The 22,436-nt window shown below is 45.9% G+C and overlaps 2 protein-coding genes across 4 annotated transcripts; one reads left to right on the top strand and one right to left on the bottom strand.

The window, feature by feature from the left end:
- Positions 1-47: 47 nt before the first annotated feature.
- Positions 48-5,198, top strand: IL23A (interleukin 23 subunit alpha). Of its 3 annotated transcripts, none has more exons than XM_042946879.1 (5): positions 48-275; positions 1,715-1,770; positions 3,878-3,979; positions 4,485-4,631; positions 4,736-5,198. In XM_042946879.1, exons 1-5 carry the CDS (start codon positions 203-205, stop codon positions 4,895-4,897), a joined length of 540 nt encoding a protein of 179 aa, XP_042802813.1. In that variant the 5' UTR covers positions 48-202; the 3' UTR covers positions 4,898-5,198. The 3 variants fall into 3 exon arrangements, with proteins under 3 accessions (XP_042802813.1, XP_042802814.1, XP_042802812.1); XM_042946880.1 differs by having other exon boundaries at positions 49-221; XM_042946878.1 differs by lacking the exons at positions 48-275; positions 1,715-1,770 and adding an exon at positions 1,787-3,417.
- An 844-nt stretch (positions 5,199-6,042) lies between these two features.
- Positions 6,043-22,344, bottom strand: STAT2 (signal transducer and activator of transcription 2). The gene is made up of 24 exons (XM_042946872.1): positions 22,173-22,344; positions 19,296-19,510; positions 18,744-18,897; positions 18,305-18,400; positions 18,018-18,107; positions 17,851-17,926; positions 17,326-17,411; positions 17,016-17,164; positions 12,613-12,771; positions 12,413-12,505; positions 12,140-12,199; positions 11,733-11,753; positions 11,430-11,523; positions 11,234-11,281; positions 11,067-11,150; positions 10,811-10,909; positions 10,572-10,707; positions 10,398-10,450; positions 10,176-10,270; positions 9,464-9,600; positions 9,104-9,286; positions 8,810-8,867; positions 7,655-8,007; positions 6,043-7,375 (listed from the first exon to the last, which is right to left on the bottom strand). Exons 2-24 carry the CDS (start codon positions 19,424-19,426, stop codon positions 7,233-7,235), a joined length of 2,598 nt encoding a protein of 865 aa, XP_042802806.1. The 5' UTR covers positions 19,427-19,510; positions 22,173-22,344; the 3' UTR covers positions 6,043-7,232.
- Positions 22,345-22,436: the final 92 nt, after the last annotated feature.

The raw sequence follows: 22,436 nt of genomic DNA on the forward strand, positions 1-22,436 counted from the left end.
TGCCCAAGGTAAAGCACTGGGAATCGATTGCTGGGTATTCCCAGCCTATTCCGGTCCACCCCCTCCACCTGCGGTGCTCTTGTGAGCTACTCCGCCACCTCTCACCCTGTTGCCCCCGAAACTCGCCGGCATTTCCTATCATTTCCAGGCATGGGAGAGAAAAAAGGAAGCGGGAGCCACGTTCCAAACACGGCCCAACTAGATGCCTCTTCTACGATTCTGTAGGCATCCATCTGAAACTCCCATCTGTGATTATCTACTCCCCAGATGCTCCGGTAATAGTCCCGTGGAGCGAGACCCCTCAGCTATCAAATTCCCCTAGCTCTTGAAGCTCGACGTTATCCCTCAGAAGGGGATGAGCACGGCAAATTGGGACATTTGCTTACCCCCAAACTCTTACAGATTTAGCGTCAACAGTTATTTTTAGCGATTCTTGGGGTCTAATTGTTTTGGAATGGGGCCAGGTTGCGAGATGTCACCAGGGCAATTTAGCTCAGTTTCTAACGGCCACACAGAGGGCCTTTTTGATGGAAGGAATTTCTCACGGAGGATACAGTGTTAAAGCATTTCTCTCTGTCTCAATAAAGCCTGCTGAATAACACTGTAATAAAAGGACTCCAGAATTTAGACTTGCAGGGGTCCTAGAGTCCACCAGAAGTCATAGACGGAGAGAAAAACACCGTAACTCAGTGGGTCTCTCAAATTGATCTGACTTCACAGGTCCCTAGATTTAAAATCCTGGGAAAAGATGGGTGCTGAGAGACTAGACAGTTTGTAAACTTTAAGAAATTTCCATATTGAGGTTGAGAAAGACTTCACAGACCTATGAGAATTACTGGGCCTGAGATACCTGGGCTAAATCAGCTACTTTATAAAGATAGTTTGTGTCCTGTCCAATATAATGGAATGATTGAGAAAGCAGGATCTGGGGTGCCTGGGTGGCTCAGTTGGTTAAGTGTCATCGGGCTTCCACTCAGGTCATGATCTCCCTGTTGGTAAGTTCAAGCCCTGTGTTTGGCTCTGTGCTGACAGCTCTGAGCCTGGGGTCTGCTTCAGCTTCTGTGTCTCCCTCTCTCTCTGCCCCTCTCCCCCCTCTAAAAAATAAACATTTAAAAAATAAAATAAAATAAAAGAGAGAAAGAGAGAAAGCAGGATCTGAAGCCAGATTTTCTGTCCTGGAATTCTGGCCATTCAGTTCTGTGATCTTGGGTAAATTACTTAGCTCTGTTTCCTCATCTGTAGTATAGGGATAATAACAACTCACAACCAACTCACTGGGTTGTTGTGAGAATTAAATGGGTTAATACATAAAAAGTGCTTAGACCAAGTACTTGGCATAAAGTGAGAGTTGGATATATGTTAGCCATCATTATTAACTATGTAAGGGAATTTCAACTGGATTTGGAGTCTGGGCATCCAACTGGAAAGGCCTGCTTAGGAGTGTCTTGTGAATGTGATTTGCATAACGGTTGAGGCCCTGTTGACGTCAAGGGGTCACTGCAGTTCCAGGTCAGATCTAGTCCTGGAAGTAGTTCCTGCCACAGAACAGTCCCACAATCACCCCACCAACCTTGCTTCCTACCCAACTCTCGAAGCACCAGGAAGTGAAACAAAGCAGCAGAGCCCCGTGCCTCCAACTCACCCTTGTCTCTCTCATCCCATCCCCCAACACTCCACTTCCTTCTTCTTTTACCTTTCATCTCCTATCCTTTAGGCCCCCAGAATGAGGCCAGAGATGGAAAAGCACAACAGACATTAAACACAAGTGAGGTGAGCTCCCCTCCTTCCTTCTTCCATTTGTGTACACGATATGTAGAGAGAGGCAAACCATTTCCCACTCAGACTGAGATAACCTATCCGATGCTGGAAACATTTTATCCAAAGGTAGATTTACCACAGAGTCATAATATTTGAATCAAAAGTTTCACTGGGAAGTTTTGAATAGTTCTAAGGGAAGGGAGGCCTCTATCAAGGGTAAGTTTCTCAGAGAAGAAGAGTCAACCTCTTGGGAAGGCTTTAAGGACCATCTGTGTGGTCAGCCATGTCCTCATTCTGACGTCCAAATTGTTCTGGGACCCTCCACTGGGGTTGGGGCAGTCCCAGATTTGGACCACCCCCCACTCCCACGCCCAACCTCACAGTCTCAGCTGTCTCACTGAATGTTGCATCAGGGAGAGTGATGAAATCAGTGTCAGCGGATTTTACCCATGGATGCAACAGGCTGAAGGACTGGTCAGGGTCATTGACACAGTGCACCTTCAACTCCCCAGAATTCCTGGGCTTCCTAGCTGTGGGGTAGGGACTGGGTGCTGGAATATCTAAATTTGACTTGTAGTCCTTGCTTAAACTTGTATCCCAAAAGAACCACCACCTGAACCCCACAGATCCTATGAAACATTGAGCCACTAAGGTTGAGGAATTAGATGATTCTTAGCAGCAAATCTCTCCCTCCAAGAACCCTTCTAGCCTCCACAGTGAGGCCTGAAGTGGGAGCAGTAATAGTTTATACGGCATTATATGGCTTCCTAGTTCACAAAGTGCCTTCGCATCCATTCTTTCCCAGTGAAAATAGTTGTTGCCAAGGGAGAAAAAAGAAGCCCCCTTGTTCTTAGATAGAGGGCCCCAAAGGGGAACCAAACTTCATTCCAAACTGAATGGAATCTTGCTCTCCTATTGGGAAATAAAATGAATGGTTGCATTTTGGCTTTTCCTCAGGCAGGAAAAGGTAAGGAAGTTAGGTGGGGGGTGTGGAGGGAATTAAGCTTTGAGACGCCAAAAAGTGAGGGAAAGATTGAACAGGAAGAAACTTGAGACTAGATTCATTTAAATATTCATTCCTCCCACCCCCACCCCCTCCACAGCCATTTCGATTCATGGAGAGCATTACACATATGCCCCATCCCAGGCCTCCAGCCACAGCAACCACACGTCTCATTTCCCTTGGAACTGAGGCTGCATACCTGGGCTCTCCACAGAGGGGGATGATGCAGGGAGGGGAATCCCACCTGCTGTGAGTCACCTGCTAGTATAAAGGGCGGGCCTTACAATGCAAGGACCTTAAAAAGAGACTCAGACAAGGGGAGAAAAACAGCAGGAAGCAGCTCAGAAACTCAGTGAACAACAGAAGGAAGCAACAAAGAACGCAGAGCATCAGGCTCAGAGCAAAGGGAAGTGGGCAGAGATTCCACAGGGACTGGTGTGAGGCACAGAGCCAGCCAGATTTGAGAAGCAGGCGACAAGATGCTGGGGAGCAGCAGGGCTATGCTGCTGCTGCTGCTCCTGCTGCCACTGCTGCCCTGGACTGCTCAGACCCGGGCTGTGCCTGAAGGCAGTAGCCCTGCCTGGGCTCTGGGCCAGCAGCTCTCACAGAAGCTCTGCACGCTGGCCTGGAGTGCACATCCTCCAACGGGACATGTGGTAAGTAGCAGGCTCTGGCACCAAACGGGAGCCTGTCCAAGGTCTCCAAGGCTGCAGAGGAAGACTCTGGCTTTAGATAGAAGCTGGAGGGTTGAAGGTCCTCAAAGAGTGGACCTTAAAGAGGACAGGGAGGGGCGCCTGGGTGGCTCAGTCGGTTGAGCGTCCGACTTCAGCTCAGGTCACGATCTCACGGTTCGTGAGTTCGAGCCCCGCGTCAGGCTCTGCGCTGATGGCTCAGAGCCTGGAGCCTGCTTCCGATCCTGTGTCTCCCTCTCTCTCTGCCCCTCCCCCATTCATACTCTCTGTCTCAAAAATAAATAAACATTAAAAAAAATTAAAAAAAAAAAAAAAAAAGGACAGGGAGTGGGGTTCCTAGGAGAGTCATGGGCCTGGGGTACTGGTGGAGTTTGAAAGTGCTTCTCTTATCTCTTCACTCTTCCCACCCCTTCCTCCATTCCAGGACCTACCAAGAGAACAGGGAGATGATGAGACTACAGACGACGTCCCCCACATCCAGTGTGGGGATGGCTGTGATCCCCAAGGACTCAGAGACAACAGTCAGGTAGTAAGATGAGGCTGGACTACAAGGAAGAGGGACTGGGACATTGTTGGGTACCATGGTGAATTAGTAAAAGTTGTATCTGTCCTTGTCCATTCGGCTTGTTATAACAAATACCATAGACTGGGTGACTTATAAACATCAAAAATTTACTTCTCACTGTTCTGGAGTCTGGAAGTTGGATATCAGGGTGCCAGTATGGTCAGGTAAGGGCCCTCTTCCAGGTTGCAGACTTCTCATTGTTACCTTTATATGGCAGAAGGGCCTTGGGAGTTCATGGGTCTCTTTTAGAAGTTCCTGAAGGCTCCACCCTCATGACATCATCACCTTGTGAAGGCCCTACCTCCTGATACAATCACACTGGAGGGTTAGGATTCAACATATGGATTTTGTGAGGACACAAACATTCAGACCATGGCAGTGTCTAAGAATGGCAAAGAACCGGGTGGGTCTTTGGTAATGGAATAGGAAGGTATTGGTTAGCTCTCACTGCTTTCTTTTCCCCCAGTTCTGCTTACAAAGGATCCACCAGGGCCTGGTTTTTTATGAGAAGCTGCTGGGCTCAGACATTTTCACAGGGGAGCCCTCTCTACTCCCTGATAGCCCAGTGGGCCAGCTTCACGCCTCCCTCCTGGGCCTTAGGCAACTCTTACAGGTATGAACAAGGGGCCTGAAGAATGGGGGCTTGCAGGTATCAGAGATAGGAACTTGAGGGTAAAGGTTCTAGAGTCTCTCTGATTGTGTCCTATGTCCTTTCAGCCTGACGGTCAACACTGGGAGACTGAGCAAACTCCAAACCCCAGTCCTAACCAGCCATGGCAACGCCTCCTTCTCCGCTTCAAGATCCTCCGCAGCCTTCAGGCCTTTGTGGCTGTAGCTGCCAGGGTCTTTGCCCACGGAGCAGCAACCCTGAGCCCCTAAAGCCAAAAGCTTAAGCATGGCACCCAGATCTCCATGGCTCAGCAGTGCAAAAATGAATCAGCCCAGGAACCTGTGAGCCAACAAGTGAATTAGTCCATTAATTCTAATGGAACTTGCAAATGTTGAAAAATTACCAACACTGACTAATTTATGATACTGACCTGGGACAAAGTTGAGTATTTATTAACTAGAAAGGGAAAACTTGAGATTATTTATCCTCATGGCAGCAGTTTGGGGAGGATTATTTATTATATTTATACTGAATTATGTACTTTTTTCAATAAAGACTTATTTATGTGAATGATTTCTAGGCTTGGTTGGAAAAAAAGCAATATAGGGCTAAAGGACTACAATTTGCATCCTTGTACTCTGCAGGGCTCCAGTGGAGAGGGATATTTCCTCATGAGCCCCTAGTGTATAGATAGAGTAAGTAGGATCTTTTTGGTCTGGATCCCTGTATTGCTAAACAAGCTGAATGGGATTACAAAGGATTGAAATTAAGTTGGGCCCCTAAATGTGGCTCCTTTTACTGCCTGACCTTATTACTCCTTACTTTCTTGGCCAAGAATATATTTGGCCAAAGACAGGAGTCCCAATCACTGCAGGATCAAAAGTCAGAGCTGCTTTGACCAGGAAAGGCATTCCGGGAAGATGGCAGTAAATCCCCTAAATTAATGGGATTCTCCCTTTATGGACATCTGTGGACCCCATCAGAGGGTTTGACTACCCAAGGGGAGATAAACTACTTTTGAAACAAAGAGAAGGGGAAGGGGTTAATGTGATCACTTCTCTTCCTTTTCTCCATAGTCACAACTTTAAAAATGTATGGGTTTTGGAGTCAAACAGACCCAGGTTTATATATTGGCTTTGTCACCAATCAGCTAAGTGACAATGGGCTAGTTATAGAACTGCTCACCACACCCCCCAACTCATATATAGCTCACAGCTGCCCTGGAAGAATCTAAGGGACAGGAAAGGCTGTTCTAAACATGGAGGTAAGAAGTACAACATGACAGGAGGGGCCTACTGGGGTGGGTGGAAGACAGGCCATGATTTGCTGATCTTGGTCCTACATGGCCTGCTGGTGTCTCCAAAGACATCAGTCTTTGTGAGCAGAAAAGAAAAGAAGCTCAGAGACAAAACACTTCCAAGTCAGCACAAAGTTTATTAGCCACTTCTGCTCAGAAGGGCCTCTTTCTAAACAGGACTATTCCTCTAAAGTATAAGCCAGAAAACAGCCACATGTACAGGGCCTCACTTTCATTATATCTCAAGTTATTCTGGAAACACATTTTAAAGCAATGGGGTTCCCTGGGAATAACTATGGTGTGAGGTTGTCTGGAGCCCCGTGATAAATATTCAAGGTTCTAAGTTCCAGGAACCCAGTTTTTGCCCAGGTCTACACCCAAGGAATAGAAACTCTTTCAGATCAACAATATATTGTACAAAAAGAAGGGATGGTTATCTTAATAGAGAAATATCTAAGATATTTCTAAATATCTAAATATCCAGGGCATCTCTTCCTCTGTAAAAATATCAGACTCTATGTAATACTATAAAAAGTGATTCCTAAATTCCCAGCAACTCTACCATCCCTGGCCTCCAAAAGTGATTTGTCTCCTAAGCAGTGAGGAAGTGGAGACTGGACAGAGTAAAATGATTGTGCAAAGCTTCACAGGCATATTAGATTGGCAGGATCATTTTAAGGGGAGGAATGGGTGGGGCCAGCTTGGGGGTGCAGGAGAGGAGACTGGTAAGAAAATGAGGTCTACCTCCTATTCCTTTCTTCACATGGTGGGCTAATGCAGAAAGGTCTCAGTCTCTGCAGGAAACAAAGGAATTTAGGACTTAAATCAGGAATGAAAAGAAGAAGGAAGGAAAAGGTTATTTTAGACATGAGGAAACCAGAAGAAAGAAATGGAATCCTATCACATGTCTCTGTTCCCTACTGATGGCCAATGCTAGTGGGCACCACCACATTAGTCTTACCAACTATTCAAATGTTGACATCCTTCCATACTGGAAAGCAGCCATTCCAAGTGTCTTGCCCTCCAAGTACCTCCTAAATGTCCTGCCCTACCCTCAGAACCCCTATACCTCCCAAAACAGCAGATGGCCTCAAAGATCCTAGTTAGAGCTATGGCCAACATCTATTCTGACTCATTAGTGCCCCTTCCTTACCCACAGTATGCTTTTACTTCCCACTCCAAAACCCAGGGTTAACTTAACCAGCTAAGAATGGGTACATGCTTGATTTTCCATCCTTGGAGAGCACAGCATGATGTGAGGGGTAGGAGGGACAAAAGATACAGGAAGAACAAAGGAAATGTAATTCCTAGTAGTCAGAAGGAATTAAGGGCCCATCCGTGTAGAAATGGCTGGGGTGGAAGACGTAAGCCTCATCCACAGTGTTCTGGCCAGCCAATAGCGGGTCACCATTCGGCATGATTTCTTCGATCTTCATACTGTTCCTGAAAACTAGGTAGTCCAGAGAAAGAAGTCAGGCCCTGCTCTTAGGTAAGGAGTTCCTGACTCAGCAGGGAATATGAGGGAGGATGGCTGCACAGACCTGGTAGGGCCTGAGAGGGCACTTAGGTGGGGTAAGGGAGAGGCAGGTACATTTCCTAATAAAAGGAATCATAAACGAGTGTCCCTCCAGTGAGGAGCTTAGAGCTTAGCCTTTTCTATACTGGGTAAGGGAGGGCAGTTGGTAAAGGGAATGTGTCCCCTCTTCCCCAACCCCATCTCATCACTTACTTTCCATTTCCTCGGTGTTCAAGTGTCTCAGATCATGGGGCAAATCCGGCTCTGGCTCTGTCACTGCCTGTGATACAGGGTCTGGAATAGGCTCCAGCTTCAGTTCTGGTCCCAAGTTTGGCTCTGACACTCTTTGTGATACCACATCTAGTGTGGGCTCTAGCATGGGCTCCAGAGTAGACTCCGGCATGGGCTCCAGGGTTGGACCCAGATCCAGCCCTGCCGCCAGCAGCGGCTCTAAATCCAGGCATGGCTCTAGCTGTGGCACTGGGGCCAATCCTGGCTCTAGCTCCAGTGACTCCACTTCTGGCTCCAGTTTCAGCTCCAGTGGCTGTTGCAGCTCATCTACCTGTCTGGATACCACAGTACAGACAAAAGGGTAGGGCTTGATTACTTAGGTGAAGTGGGGAATGGCAGAGCAAGCAGAGACTGTCTCTAGTCTAAGAAGGCAACAGAGCAGAGGGCTTAAGAGCACAGGCTTTGGAGTCAGGCTTGCCAGAGTTTGAATCCTATCATTTATTAGATGGGTAGATCTTCACCTCTCTGAGCTGCAGATTTATCATCTGTAAAATGGGAACAATACCATCTCTAACACTTGAGAGGAAGTTGGATCGTTAATAAGCAGGACTTTGGAATCTGACAGACCTAATCATTTATTAGCTATGTACCTTAGTCATGCCACTCTACCACACTAAACCTGTTTCTTGGCTGAAAAGAGTAATACCCCTGTCTACCTCACAGGACTATTATGAAGATTCAATAAATAAGAAACGTTTAAACACAAAACATTTAGCCTAGTACTTGGCATTTAATACACTTTCATTAAATGTGGCTGTCATTACCCGCTTGGATGGGTACTCATAAAAATTAAAATGAGAAAACTGTTCTTATAAAAAAAAATCTAGTACCATGCTTCAAGTAGAAGCCCATTAACATCAGTGATTATGACTATTATTATCAGGGAAGCCCTGTGGAAACAATCTAAGGATAGCAGCAGAAAAACAGAGAGGAAAGAGGCCAAGCAGAACAAGAAAAAATCTAGAGGCTGGAGAGTGTGGGTCAGTAGGAGGGGTCAGAGAGGCGAACTGAGCAGGTTTGGGTCACCCTATCAGCCGAAAAATGTTACGGAGGATGGGCCAAAAGTTCATATCTCACCTGTTAGAGACCACAATGAGCCTATGTTTCAGGTACTTCCTCCGTTCTTGGAGATTAACTGTGGGGGACAGACACAGGAAGCCAGGGAGGTCAGTGGATTGGACACATAGCCTAAGGACCCGTATTGCAAACGGTCTTGAGAGTCATATCTCCCTACTAAGTAACAGTGTCCCCGGGACAAACCCTTTGACTTCTCTGGATATCAGTTTTTCCATGTCTGGAAGAAAGGAGTAGAATTTGTAGATGCCAGAGAATCCCTACAATATTCCAGTGACATATGTCAGTGATTCTCACCTTTCTCCTGGTAGTAACACCCAAAAGCTTCATCCCGGGGTGTTCGGGGGTAGAGGAAGCGCAGTGGGTTCTCGGGTATGTTCTCCTCAGTGAGTAGCTGGTAGTCGCGAATGATTTTGGTTAGTGGGAGAGACTGTAGCACTTCCTTGGTGAAGGGCTGCACAGAGTAGATGAGCACCTTATCTGTAGAATGGATGTAGGAATGGGCAGGCCTGAAGGAAAAGGTTGGGCCTGGGAGTTCCCCACCCTGGCTGTCCAACCCCAAACCTGCTGAGAGATTCAGGACACAGCCAGAGAAACCAAGGGCTGATTGAGGGGAGAAGGGACAGGCTGTGGGACCATCAGGGCAAAGCAGCTGACCATCATCCTGGTGTTCCACCCAGGAGCAGGTAATGCCCCCTTCTGATGTTTCACTGAAGCGCAGCAGAAAGGTGCCTGAGATGGTCTTCTTCAGCAGCCGGCGTTCCTGGCTCCGGCTCACAAAGCCCATGATGTGTCTGAAACACAGAAAGCTGCTGTGAGGCCCTCCTGCCTCCTTGCTCTCCTCTCCTTGTAGAGGGAGAGAGCGCCAGGTTTTGGCCCTCGCTCTGCCATTACAAACTATTCCATCTTGGCCGAGTCACTTCACCTTACTGACAATATCCACCTTCTAGGGTTGTAAGAGGTATGAGGATTCAGTGAGGCCACGTAGATGAAAAGCACCTTGTAAAAGGCAAAGTGCTGTAAAGATGGGCAGGCAGTATAGTGGAAAGAGCATAAGCTTGTGGTCTGACAGGCCTGAGTTTGAATCCCAACTATACCCATTGGGTAAATTCTTTAACTTCTCTGAGACTCAGCATTGTTGTAAGGATTACATGTGAGAATTCATAAAGAGCACCCAGCAGGCTCTGAAGCACAACGGATGCTGGAAAAACACTGGCTAGGACTATTATTGCCAAGTGTGAGGGTGTGATCTTGCACCAGTTTTTGCTCTCTCTCCCTATTTGCCACATGAGGGCGCACAGAGTCCACTCTCAAGCCTAGAAAGGCAGAAAGGTGGGGGTGGGGAGAGGGAGGCGGACCAAGGCCTTACCCATCATTCCAGAGATCCTTCAGGTGGTCATGAACCAGCTCCAAGATTTTGTCTAACCATGTCCAGAATGGTAGCTTGCCAGGAGGGCTCTCTCGCTGAAGGAGGAATAGAAAGGCAGGAAGAGATGAAGAGTTGCCCCCCCAGCGAGGGGAAGGAATTAGGGGGGAAGGGCTAGTGTTTGCACTAGGGCCTAGATCTAGCAGCACAGAATGCAGCACGCACCTTAGTGAAGTCAGCCCAGGATAACCATGCACCCTCAGTCCTGGAGTTCTGCCCTGTGGGCAACAGACAGTTCAGATAATGGAAGGAGACAAGGCCAGGGTCCCTGGAACAGAAAGGACACAGGGCTGGGGAGACTAAGGCTGGGGAAAGGCTGAGAAAAAAGGAGGTCTGTACCAAACAGCTTGTTCCTCAGCATGTTCAGCTGGTCCGAGTCAAGGCCTCGGCCAACATAGGAAGAGAACTGCCAACTGAGAGCAGGGCCCAGCAAGCTCCAGGAGGCCTTGGGGGGGCTGGAGAAGAACTGCTGATTCTGCAAGGGCAGGAGGAAGACAGAATGACTTAGAAGCAGAGCCCTCACACCAAGCTTCCACACCCCTCCTTGCCACCCGTTACTTCTTGGCCCCACCTCCTACCTGTGGGTTTGAGCTAAGCAGATTGAACCAAAGAACAGAGGCCCAGGCAATTGAGAGTTGGTTCATGTTAGAAATAATCACCACAGGGAGGGTGTCTGTCTGAAGAGAAGACAGGAGTTAGAGGAAGGATGTGATGTTTCTAGCTTTGGCAGGGGCAAGGAGAGGATTTCCCACCCTGAAAGGGTTCTATTTAACCCCTGCTTAATGCCTTCTGCCAAATTGGCTTCATCTCTCCTTGCCCTCCATCTTCACTCACTGTCAGCTCCTGCTTCAGACCCTGGTAGGCGTATTTGACTGTAATGCTGATAATGTGTAGTTCCTCTGTCACACCCAGCATTCCCTAGGATAGCCAAGGACATAAAGATCAGAGGGCCTTTTGGGAAGTTCCTCCTCCCGTCCCCCAATCCTCTGCCCAAGCCTCACCTTATTGCAGCTCTTTCCTGAACCACCTGAACGTTGCTCCGAGAGAGTCTGTGAATTGAGAGGAAGGAGAGAAAATGCCAGAGTGGGGACCCCAGGGTCCCTGGAACCCCTGTTCTGCCTCAAGACTTCCAAAGGCCGGGAACTTCCCTTAGCCTGTTCCATTGGACTAGAAACTCAAGCAACTAGCCCTTCTTACCAGGTAGCCGAAGTCCCAAATCAAGCCCTGACTCTGCCCCTTCTCGGGGGTCAAAGTTTTCTGGTTTGAGGTCATAATGTTGAACTTCCGGAAGCTATTCCAGGAGGAAAATATATGGAGGAGAGGAGGAGTTATTCTAAAAACTCAGCAGGAATACAACAAAAATTCCACTTCATTTCAGACCTCGCCCTCTCCTTTTGTCCATATCCCACCCAAATCAATCTCCTTCTTGTCTCTGCCCCCATGTGGTTGTGTAGGTCATGCAGTGCACAAATGTTTACAGCATCCTTGTCAGGCACCTACCCTTGTGATTGAGGAGGATTCCTAAAAAAGAAAAAAAAAAAAAAGGTCACTAGGAAGCAAAACAGTGTAGAAGTTAGGAATTTAGACTTTAGGATCAGACAGACCTGGGTTCAAACCCCGATCTGTGCTCACTAACCATATGACCTTGCACAAGTGACAGAATCTCTCTGGCCTTATTTCTTCATTTAAATGGTGCATTGATAATACCTAACTCATGGGCTTCCTATGACAGATGAGTACTTGACAAGTTACATGTCACATGGTGCTCAACAAAAGCTAGGAGTTATTGTCTCTGAGGTAGGAATGGATTGGGTAAGAACACAGGCCCAAGACCCTATTGTGTGTGTCTCCTCTGGCCCACCAGCCCATGTCCTGGCCACCCCTTGGTCCCATGTACCCCAACTTACCTGTCAATGGAGACTTCTGCAGTCAGTAACTCGTTGCCTTCCTGGAGTCTTACCAGCAATCTAGAGGGAAGAGAGAAGGATGGGGGAAAGTAGTCAACCTCAACCTTCTGGATAGATCAGATATTTGAAAAAAATAAGGTAAGAGATTAGAAGAGATAGATAGATTGAAGAGAAAAGAGAGAAGATGGTAAGAGTGGGAGGATCTATAAAGCCAGAAAGGAAACAGTGCCAGGGCTGGAAAAAGGAAGCGGGAATGAGTTCTGAAATACCAACCTTGTTTGGACAGTGAACTTGCTCCCTGTCTTGAGGATAAGGGGTCGATGGGGAGTTTGGGGCATGCAGGGCTGGGTTTCTACCACAAAGGCTCTAGGGAGAGAGATCCAAAGAGAATATATAACTCAGTATCTGTTAAGAATGGCTCCTCTTGTTTCTTCCTTCTGCCCTCCCTAGAGGTCCCTCCCTGGCAGCTAGACCTGTGCAGCAGGCGCTGTAGCAACTCCGTGACCTGGGCCTTTCGCAAGTCCACCCCTTTGGTCAGAGGATCATCCTGATAGCTAACCAGGTGCCTCAATCCCTCCAGCTCCTTCAGCAGCTGCCACAGGTGAAACAACAGCTTTGCTCCAGCTGTGAACCTGGGTGATAGAATTCAAGAGAGAGAGAAAATTGCTGAGTTTCCTGGTCCCCCCCCCACAGGCTCCAGAAGCTCCCCTTGAACTATGTGGAGAATCAGAAACTAATTGGGACAGGGGCACTTAGGTGGCTCAGTTGGTTAAGCGTCTGACTTTGGCTCAGGTCATGATCTTGTGGTTTGTGAGTTCAAGCCCCGCATGGGGCTTTGCGTTGACAGTGTGAAGCCTGCTTGGGATTCTCTCTCTCCCTCTCTCTGCCCCTCCCCTGCTCATGCTCACGACTCTGAGATCAAGAGTCACATGCTCACTGACTTAGGCAGCCAGGTGCCCCCACAATCCATACTTTTAACTTCTATACTTTACTGTCTATATAACAAAAAATAATAATAGGGAATGTGGTGACAGGAAACCAATCATATATCGTATTAACAAACAGACTGGTATAGCAATTTAGAATTTTTTTTTCAATATATGAAATTTATTGTCAAATTGGTTTCCATACAACACCCAGTGCTCATCCCAAAAGGTGTAGAATTTTTTTTTTAATGTGTATTTATTTTTGAGAGAGAGAGAGAGAGACACAGAGTGTGAGCGGGGGAGGGGCAGAGAGAAAGGGAGACACAGAATCTGAAGCAGGCTCCAGGCTCTGAGCTGTCAGCACAGAGCCCAATGCAGGGCTCCAACTCACAAACCATGAGATCATGACCTGAGCCGAAGTTGGACGCTTAACCAACTGAGCCACCCTGGCGTCCCTGGAACTATTTTTTAAAAAGGCTTAAAAAATGTACACACAATTTGTAGTACTCTAATTATTAGTATTAGTATTTCTAAGATATATCCTAAGGAAATAATCAGACAAATGTGTGAGGAAGTTCATAGCTTTGTTATCTGTAAAATATTTTCTATTGAAAAATTAGAAAAATTGCTATTGGGTATATAAATTATGGCATATTCACACCATATAATACCATATGACTATTAAAAATAATCATATAGCAGGGGCACCTGGCTGAGTTCCACATTGGGTGCAGTGCCTACTACTTAAAAACAACAACAAACAAATAAATAAATAAATAAAATCATATAGGCTCAAAAAATTTTTTTAAAGATTATTCAAATCATCTCTATACCAACATGGGGCTCAAACAACCTGAGATAAAGCATCACATGCTCTTCCAACTGAGCCAGTCAGGCACCCCTAGGCTCAAATTTTTAATATGGAAAAATACCCCAAAACATTAAATTTTATTTTCTTTTTATTTTTTTTAAGAAGGCTTCATGCCTAGTGCCATAGAGCCCTATGTCATGTTCTCTGCTGTCAGTGAAGAGCCCACTTTAGATCCTCTGTTTTCCTCTCTGCCCCTCCCCTGCTCATGCTCTCTCTCTCTCAAATAAATAAACATTAAAAAAAAAGACCTGAGCGGAGATCAAGATTCAGATGCTTAGCCGACTGAGCCACCCAGGCGCCTCCCAAAATACTAAATTTTTAAAAAATCACAAGATAGTGCATATCTGATATGACCTGACTTCTGCTTAAAATAGATATATATTTGGGGCACCGGCCTGGCTCAGTCAGTGGAGATGAAACTCTTAATCTCAGGGTTGTGAGTTCGAGCCTCATGATGGGTGTAGAGATTACTTAAAATCTTTAAAACAGAACTACATTATGTATATGCATAGAGAAAATCTATGAAAATATATTCAAAAGCCCTAACAATGAGTAACTCTGCATCATCAGATTATGCAGATGGGTAGCTGTTACTTTCTTTTCTAAGTTGTCTGAATTTTTTTCAATTGGCACACACATTTATAATCAGAAAAATCAATAAAGCTCTATTAAAGACAATGAAACAAAGGATCAACACAATAACAGTAACACTACCAAAAAGAAAAGATATATACTTCAACCCAAGAATACCACTTCTGGGAATTTATATTACAGATATAATTAGGGATATAAATAAAGATATAGCTATGAGGATACTTATTGTAGCACTGTTTAAAATAGCAAGAAATCAAAAACTTAAAAAAAAAATTTTGTTGAATATATGCAATGGAATATGACTCATCCATAAAAAAGAATGAAATCTTGTCATTTGCAACGATGTGGATGGAGCTAGAGAGTTTTGCTAACTGAAATAAGTCAAAGACAAATACCATATGATTTCACTCATATGTGGAATCTAAGAAATGAAACAGATGAATATAGGGTAAAAAAAAAACCCAACAAGAGATGCAAAGCAGAAAACAGACTCTCAAGTGAGGGTTGTGGCGGGTGGGGGGTGCTGAGGGGGTGGTCGGGGGGATGGGTTAAATGGGTGATGGGCTTTAAGGAGGATGGACACTTGTGATGAGAGGAGCATTAGGTGTTATATGGAAGTGATGCATCACTAAATTTACACCTGAAACTAATACTACACTGTATGTTAACTAGCTGGAATTTAAGCAAAAACTCGGGGAAAAAATTGAAAAGAAAAAAGAAATCACTAGATCATAGTTTGCCAACCTCTATACAAATGGTGGATATGTTTGCAACTATAATTCAAATAGTGATTCTGTACACTAAGCCCCATATACCTGTTTTCAATTTACCTGAACATCATTGTGATTCATTCTTAATAGTTTACTTTTTAAAAATATTATTTAATTAATTTTTTTAAAGTAAACTGTATCCCCCAAGTGGGGCTCGAATTCATGACCCCCAGATCAAGAGTCACATGCTCTACCCACTGAACCAGTCAGGTACCCCTATTTTTAGTAAATTATAATGAATTTTCTTATTAGAAAATATTTAAAGGACATCTGGGTGGCTCAGTCGGTTAAGTGTCCCACTCTTGATCGCAGCTCAGGTCACGATCTCACTGTTCATGAGATTGAGCCCTGAGTCGGGCTCCGTGCTGACAGTGTGGAACCTGCTTGATTCTGTCCCCTCCCCCCGCCAAATAAACATTTTTTAAAAAGAAAATATTTAGGGGTGCCTGGGTGGCTCAGTTGGTTGAGCGTCCGACTTCAGCTCAGGTCATGATCTCATGGTTGGTGAGTTCGAGCCCTGCATCAGGAACTGTGCTGACAGCTTGGAGCATGGAGCCTGCTTCGGATTCTGTGTTTCCTTCTCTCTCTGCCCCTCCCCTGCTCATGCTCTGTCTCTTTCTCTCTCAAAAAAAATAAACATTAAAAAACTTTTTTTAATTAAGAAAAAACAGCTCTCAAAATAGTATGAAAAATATGATTCAAGTTTTGTGGGTTTGTTTTTTTATTTTAGAGAGATTTATTTATTTTATTATTTATTTATTTATTTTTAATTTTTAAATGTTTATTTATTTTTGAGAAGGAAAGAGACAGAGCGCAAGCAGGGGAGGGGCAGAGAGAGAGAGAGAGAGAGAGACAGAATCTGAAGCAGGCTCCAGGCTCTAAGCTGTCAGCACAGAGCCCAATGCAGGGCTCGAACCCACAAACTGTGAGATCATGACCTGAGCTGAAGTCGGATGCTTAACCGACTGAGCCACTCAGGCACCCCTATTTATTTTATTTTAGAGCACAAGCGGGGAAGAGGGACAGAGGGAGAGAGAGAGACAATCTTTAACATTTTTTTATAAGTTTATTTATTTTGAGAGAGAGAGAGAGAGAGAGAGAGAGAGAGAGAGAGAGAAAGCACACATAGGCATGTGAGCTGGGGAGGGGCAGAGAGAAAGGGAGAGAATCTCAAGCAGGATCCACTATGTGATCACGGAGCCCAATGTGGGGGCTCAATATCACAAACCTTGAAATCACGACCTGAGCTGAAATCAAGAGTCGGACGCTCAACCAACTGAGCCACCTAGGCACCCCTCAATTTTTGTATAATAATATTACAGTAGTTATATCTGGATAGTAAAATAATAGGTAATTTTCTTTCCTTTTTTTCAGCATTAATAGTCATTGTGGCTAAATTAAAAAAAGGGTAAAAAATATATTTCTTGGGTGATTAAAAAGGAAGGAGAAATCAGCTTGTGGATTAATCCATTACTTCCACCAAAACAAAGACTGGGCTCTGGGCTCCCTGGGTGGTGAGAATGAAGAGAGGGTCACTGCAGTCAGACAAGGGAGCTGGGATCATTTGGAAAAGCAGAGAGTAAGAAGAGCAATAGCTCTTGCCTAGGTAGGCAATTCATCACATGAATGAGAAAATTCATTACAATTCACAATTTACAGTTTACAAAGCACAGCGGTATGGCTGGGACAGGGGCTGGGTAGGAGACACCTCTCACCACTTCTCTAGTTGTTCCAATCCTCCATTCAGAGGGGCTCCAATGCAGGCTTTCTGCTGCTGGATTTTCCATTCCTCCAACCTGGGCAGCAGTAGCTCAACAAGGGTAGTTAATCGGCCTAGTAATGCTTTGATGGCATCCAGTACCTCCTAAGAAAGCCATAAAGTGAGTGGTGAGCACTTCTTACCATCACCCTCTACCATCCACCTGGGGATGAAGAGACAAAGAAGCCAAAGCTAAGACACCAGGCCTCCCATATGCCTCATTTGCCCCAGTGCCCTGCTACCCACTCCCTCTGTCTGCCTCCCACCTTTCTCCTTTTGTCCAGTTCATTAAGAGTTTCCTGCAGAAGCTGCTGCTGCCTGGTCTGATGGGGGTCCAAACAGGGTGTCTTCACTGAATGGCAGGAGCAGGAGGGAGACAGATGCTCAGACCTAGGGCTCCTTCCCCTCTCCATCCAGACTAGGACCTCAGTCAGAGTCAGGTGGGGAGGGGGGGAATTTTGAAGGGAGAAAAAGGGGAACCAAGCAAAGCACAGGCACCTCTGAGCCCTCAGGCAAATTCTGAATGGTCACACTTGAACCAAAAGCCCACTCAACCTGCTAAGGCAGTTTTCCATGCATCTCCCCCAACATTCACTAGCTGTCCCTCAGCCACACCTTCAGCCCAACCTCTATAACATATCCTAGCACTTTTAGCTTTGCATGGCAGCAGGACTGTCGCCAGTGACGTGTAGTAGCCAGGTGAGATTATTATTACTGGGGCTTTTCTCTTCTCCTCTCTTGGCCCCCAAGCAGGCACCTGTCTTTCGCCCACCCCTCAGTGTGCTGCCTACCTTGGGCCTGGATCTTATATCGGAAGCAGAAGACATCCTGCTGGTCTTTCAGCTGGCAGATGCATTTCACCAGCTTCTGTAGAGGGGATAAGACCCAGATGAGGCTGCTTCTGTGGGAGGAGTCAGGCCGAGCCCTACCCACCCTGACTCTTGCTGCATCTACTAACCTCCATCATAACTGTTAATTCCAGGATCCTGGATTCAATCTCATGCTGCTGGCTCTCTGCAGGTGCTTCGAGGGCTGGCTCTTCCTGTTCCTGAAATAAGAGACTCTGAGCACATTTCAATTCTGACATTTCATCTCTTAAATCCAGGCCTTCAATTATACCACAGGGAGGAAGGGGGGTGCGGCGGGAGGGGGGAGCGGATCTTGTTCTGAGACAAATTTCCTGAGTCCTTTCCATGGTCACTCTCTACTCTGGGAGCTTTCAAAATCACTACAAATCGTTCTTACCGATTGAGCCCTCTGAGCCTGGATCAGAATTCTTTTTTCTTCCAGAAGGAGATTAAAGATCATCTCAGACAACTGGGTAGGGCCCTGGGGAAAGGCCTGCAGTAGGAAGAGAAAGAATTGAACTCAACTGTCTTCAATGATCTACCCCTCCAGACCTTCCTCACCAGTGACCCCAGTACTTCCCCCTCCTCAGGGTCCCTAGTCTTTCCCCTTTTCACCACTAGTCCCCCAAAACCTAGCCTCTTCCTAACAGGGTCTTCTAGACTCTGCCCTTTTTTCTGCCAGTGATCCCCCAAGTCCACATCTTGTCCTCTCTTTCCCCAGATCTGCCCCCATCCCTTTACATCTTTAGGTCCTGTTCTGTACCCTAAATCATACTTCTCTACACTCAGTTCCCTTTCAATTTGGCTTTTTGGCTCTTCCTGGTTCCTCCAAGCACCTGAATGTCCCGATAGAATTTTCTCAAGTTGTGCCGTAGTAACAAGCACTCCGTGTTCTGGCTGCAGCGGCCACACTCATAATTCAGTTGGTCCAAGAAGTGGAAGAACAGCATGTTAGCCTTGGAATCATCACTGCCAAATGCAGCATCCTTCCTGGGGACAGAGAATGACAAGGATTGGAATCTTGGGGGCTGCCTGGTTTCAGTCGGTTAAACGTCCAATTCTTAATTTTGGCTCAGGTCATGATTGCAGGATTCGTGAGATAAAGCCCAGCAACAGGCTCTGCACTTACAGCATGGAGCCTGCTTGGGATTCTCTCTTTCCCTCCTCCTCTGCCTCTCCCCTGCTCACTTCCCTTGTACTCTCTTTCTCTCAAAATAAATAAATAAACTAAAAAAAAAAAAAAAAAAAAAAGCCTCTCTGCAGGGTTGCTACTATCTTTTGAAGCCTTCGAACCCCTTCCTGCCCTTGGTGTCTACAAGATCCTGGGGACTCAGAAGAAGGAAACCACTTTCCTCATCCACCTGTACCCAACTTCCTGAAGTCCTTACCAGTTTTGGTCTTCAATCCAGACAGCTAAGCATTGTCGAATGTCCATTGGCAGGAGGCTATTTGAGTAGAGCTGGTGCAGCTGATCCTGAAAAGGGTTGTCGAGATTCTGGAGCATCTCCCACTGCGCCATTTGGGATCTGAGTCTGAAGGATGCAGGTTCCCAACTGGAAATTTTGCTGAACTAAATCATCCACAGTCTCATGATTGCTTATTACTACAAATTTAAAATTATACAGGTAAGAAAAAATAAAAATTAAAGCTACATTGACCATACTTCCAATCTTGGTCCCTTCCCTTTCTCTCCATAGGTAACCAATATTATCAGTTCGGTGAATATTCTTCCAGAAAGTACCATTCAAGGGCTCCAATATGTAGGCCTTTTTAATAATTTTCTAAAAAAAAATTTTTTTTTAACGTTTATTTATTTTTGAGACAGAGAGAGACAGAGCATGAACGGGGGAGGGTCAGAGAGAGGGAGACACAGAATCCGAAACAGGCTCCAGGCTCCGAGCCGTCAGCACAGAGCCTGACGCGGGGCTTGAACTCACGGACCGTGAGATCATGACCTGAGCCGAAGTCGGCCGCTCAACCGACTGAGCCACCCAGGCACCCCTGTTTTAATAATTTTCAAACACACACCAAAGCAGAGTGAATAGTACAGGAATCATCAGCTTCACCAACATTAATGATATTTCTACCACCTTTATTTATTTCATCTATCATCCCCAATGAATTTATTTTAGATTTATTTGTTTGTGTTTGTGTTCACTTATGCTGGAGCATTTAGCCATCAATTTGAGTCAGAAGTATTTATTTTAGGGGTGCCTGGGTGGCTCAGTCAGCTAAGCATCTGAATCTTGGTTCTGGCTCAGGTCATGATCTCACAGTTCATGGGTTTGAGCCTACTCAGTGAGAAGCCTGGTTGGGATTCTCTCTCTCCCTCTCTCTGCCTCTCTCCCACTCTCACTTGCGCGCTCTCTCTCTCAAAATAAATAAACTTAATTTTTTTTTTTTTAATCTTTAAGAAGTATTTATTTCAGCATAATCCCTGCTGGCTCCAAAGCTTTATCAGAGGTTGACACCTCTTAAGAGACAGGTATACCCTATAATCTGCTCTTCATGTAGGAAGGAAGAACTCCATTCCAAATGTTTAAATACTGTGAAAGGGGTCACTCAATCCCTAAGACTGTGATACTTTTATGACTCTTATTAACCTCCAATTTTTCGTGTAGATTATCAACTCTGTGAGAGACCCAGAAATTTTTTTTTTTTATTTCCCACCAGGGTGGGCTGGACATAGAAAGCAAAGGTTTTTGTTTGTTTGCTTTTTCACCGAGAAATTTCCCTCAAAACTGGTTTTTGTCTGTCACCAAGCAGGCTGAAGTAAGACTCTTTCTTCCTATCTTTTCCTGCCCACTGCCATCTGTCTGCTTAGGAACCAAAACTTATTCTTGCTGCAGCCTGAGCCTAACAGAAAAGAGTGTTTACATACATCTGTGTTCTAAAAAAGGTCACATGATTTTATTACAAATGAAAGAAAAATGTTTGGGGTGGGAGAAATTCTCTCCCGCCCCAGTATGAATAATCATGAGATGCTTTTCCACCTCTTTGAAGTAAAACATGGAGAGGAAATGATTGACCAGGGGCTCCTATTTTTTGTTTTAATCCTTTTACTAGTGCTTGCCTTTTTAAACTGCATACCTGTACTGCTTTAAAAAAACAAATGGAGGGGCACCTGGGTGGCTCAGTCAGTTAAGTGTCCAGTTCTTGATCTCAGCTCAGGTCTTGATCTCAGGGCTGAGTTGAAGCCCTGCAGTAGGCTGGCCATGCAGCCTACTGAACTTAACAAAAGAAAAAAGAAAAAAAAAAAAAAAAAAATGGAGAGACCCCAGTTCTCAAGGAACTAATCTCAGCTGGTACTAAAAGAGCAAGGTGTCAAGTAAACCCTGAGGTTTAAATATTAAACAACAACAACAAAACCCATAGTCTTCCCAAATAAATCACAAATACAAAGGTTAAAATCTGTAACACTTAACGTTTTTTTCCAATTATCCCTCATTGTCTTAGGTACATATTTTGTGCTCAATCAGCTTTTCAGAAAAGAATTGCATTTTGTATGTAACCTTAGGCAAATCGTTCCGTTTTTCCGTCCCCTTTTTTGTTTTTGTTCTGTTTTTAATGTTTATTCATATTGAGAGAAAGAGAGCACAAGGAGGGGAGGGGACAGAAAGAGAGGGAGAGAGAATCCCAAGTAGGCTCTGGTCTTGCCAGCCTGGGGTTCGATTCCACAAACCCTGAGATCATGATCTGAGTCTAAATCAAGAGAATCAAGGTGGGTCGCTAAACCGAATGGGTCACCCTGGCGCCCCTGTCCCTTATACTTAGCAAAGAAAGATGTTAAATCATATCTACCTTTGGACATGTTTTTTGTTTTTTTTACAGTGAGCATCAAAACTAACACAGACCGGAAGGTAAAATCGTTGGCTAAGGCACTGAACTAATGCAACACGGGTATCGGAGGCTGCAGGGGAGTCTGGGGAGGTGGGTGTTAAGAGTTGGGAAGCTGTGGGGCGCCTGGGGGGCTCAGTTGCTTGAGCGTCCGACTTCGACTCAGGTCATGATCTCCCAGTTTGAGATCATGCGGAGTTCCAGCCCCGCGTCGGGCTCTGTGCTGACAGCTCACAGCCTGGAGCCTGCCTCGGATTCTGTGTCTCCCCCTCTCTCTGCCCTTCCCCTGCTTGTGCTCTGTGTCTCTCAAAAATAAATAAATGTTTAAAAAAAAAAAAAAAAAAGAGTTGGGAAGCTGGACTGGACAGGATGGGGAGATTCAGCATGCAGCACAGGACAGCTATTTCAACCCCGGAATGAAGACTTACCACTCCAGGACGTACCGCCGGGGCCTGCCGCCCTTCCCAGAGAGGAACTCGCGCCTGCACTCCGACCCCCGCGCGCCCACTCCGGGCCTGTACCTGGCGAGGGTCTCAGCCCCTGCTCTCTCCAGCGGTTCAGGGCAAGGCTTCCGGTCCCAAGGAGTTCAGGCACCAGCAATCGCGCCCCGCCCTCATTCTTCGGCCCGCCCCTCGGATCCGCCCCCTTGTAGCAGGCTGGCGCCAGTGGCCGGCTGAACACAGCCTGGCAAC

Source organism: Panthera leo, chromosome B4 (genome assembly GCF_018350215.1).
Source record: "Panthera leo isolate Ple1 chromosome B4, P.leo_Ple1_pat1.1, whole genome shotgun sequence".
Taxonomy (NCBI): domain Eukaryota; kingdom Metazoa; phylum Chordata; class Mammalia; order Carnivora; family Felidae; genus Panthera; species Panthera leo.

Bases quoted from the DNA above. Each gene is read 5' to 3' on its own strand.
- IL23A (XM_042946878.1), top strand. From the start codon at position 3,241: ATGCTGGGGAGCAGCAGGGCTATGCTGCTGCTGCTGCTCCTGCTGCCA. The intron at 3,980-4,484 runs GTAGTAAGATGA...CTTTTCCCCCAG, and splicing joins GACTCAGAGACAACAGTCAG to TTCTGCTTACAAAGGATCCA. The intron at 4,632-4,735 runs GTATGAACAAGG...ATGTCCTTTCAG, and splicing joins GCCTTAGGCAACTCTTACAG to CCTGACGGTCAACACTGGGA.
- STAT2 (XM_042946872.1), bottom strand. From the start codon at position 19,426: ATGGCGCAGTGGGAGATGCTCCAGAATCTCGACAACCCTTTTCAGGAT. The intron at 10,708-10,810 runs GTAGGAGGTGGG...CTGCCCTTGCAG, and splicing joins TGCTTAGCTCAAACCCACAG to AATCAGCAGTTCTTCTCCAG. The intron at 9,287-9,463 runs GTCAGCTGCTTT...TCCATTCTACAG, and splicing joins GGTGGAACACCAGGATGATG to ATAAGGTGCTCATCTACTCT.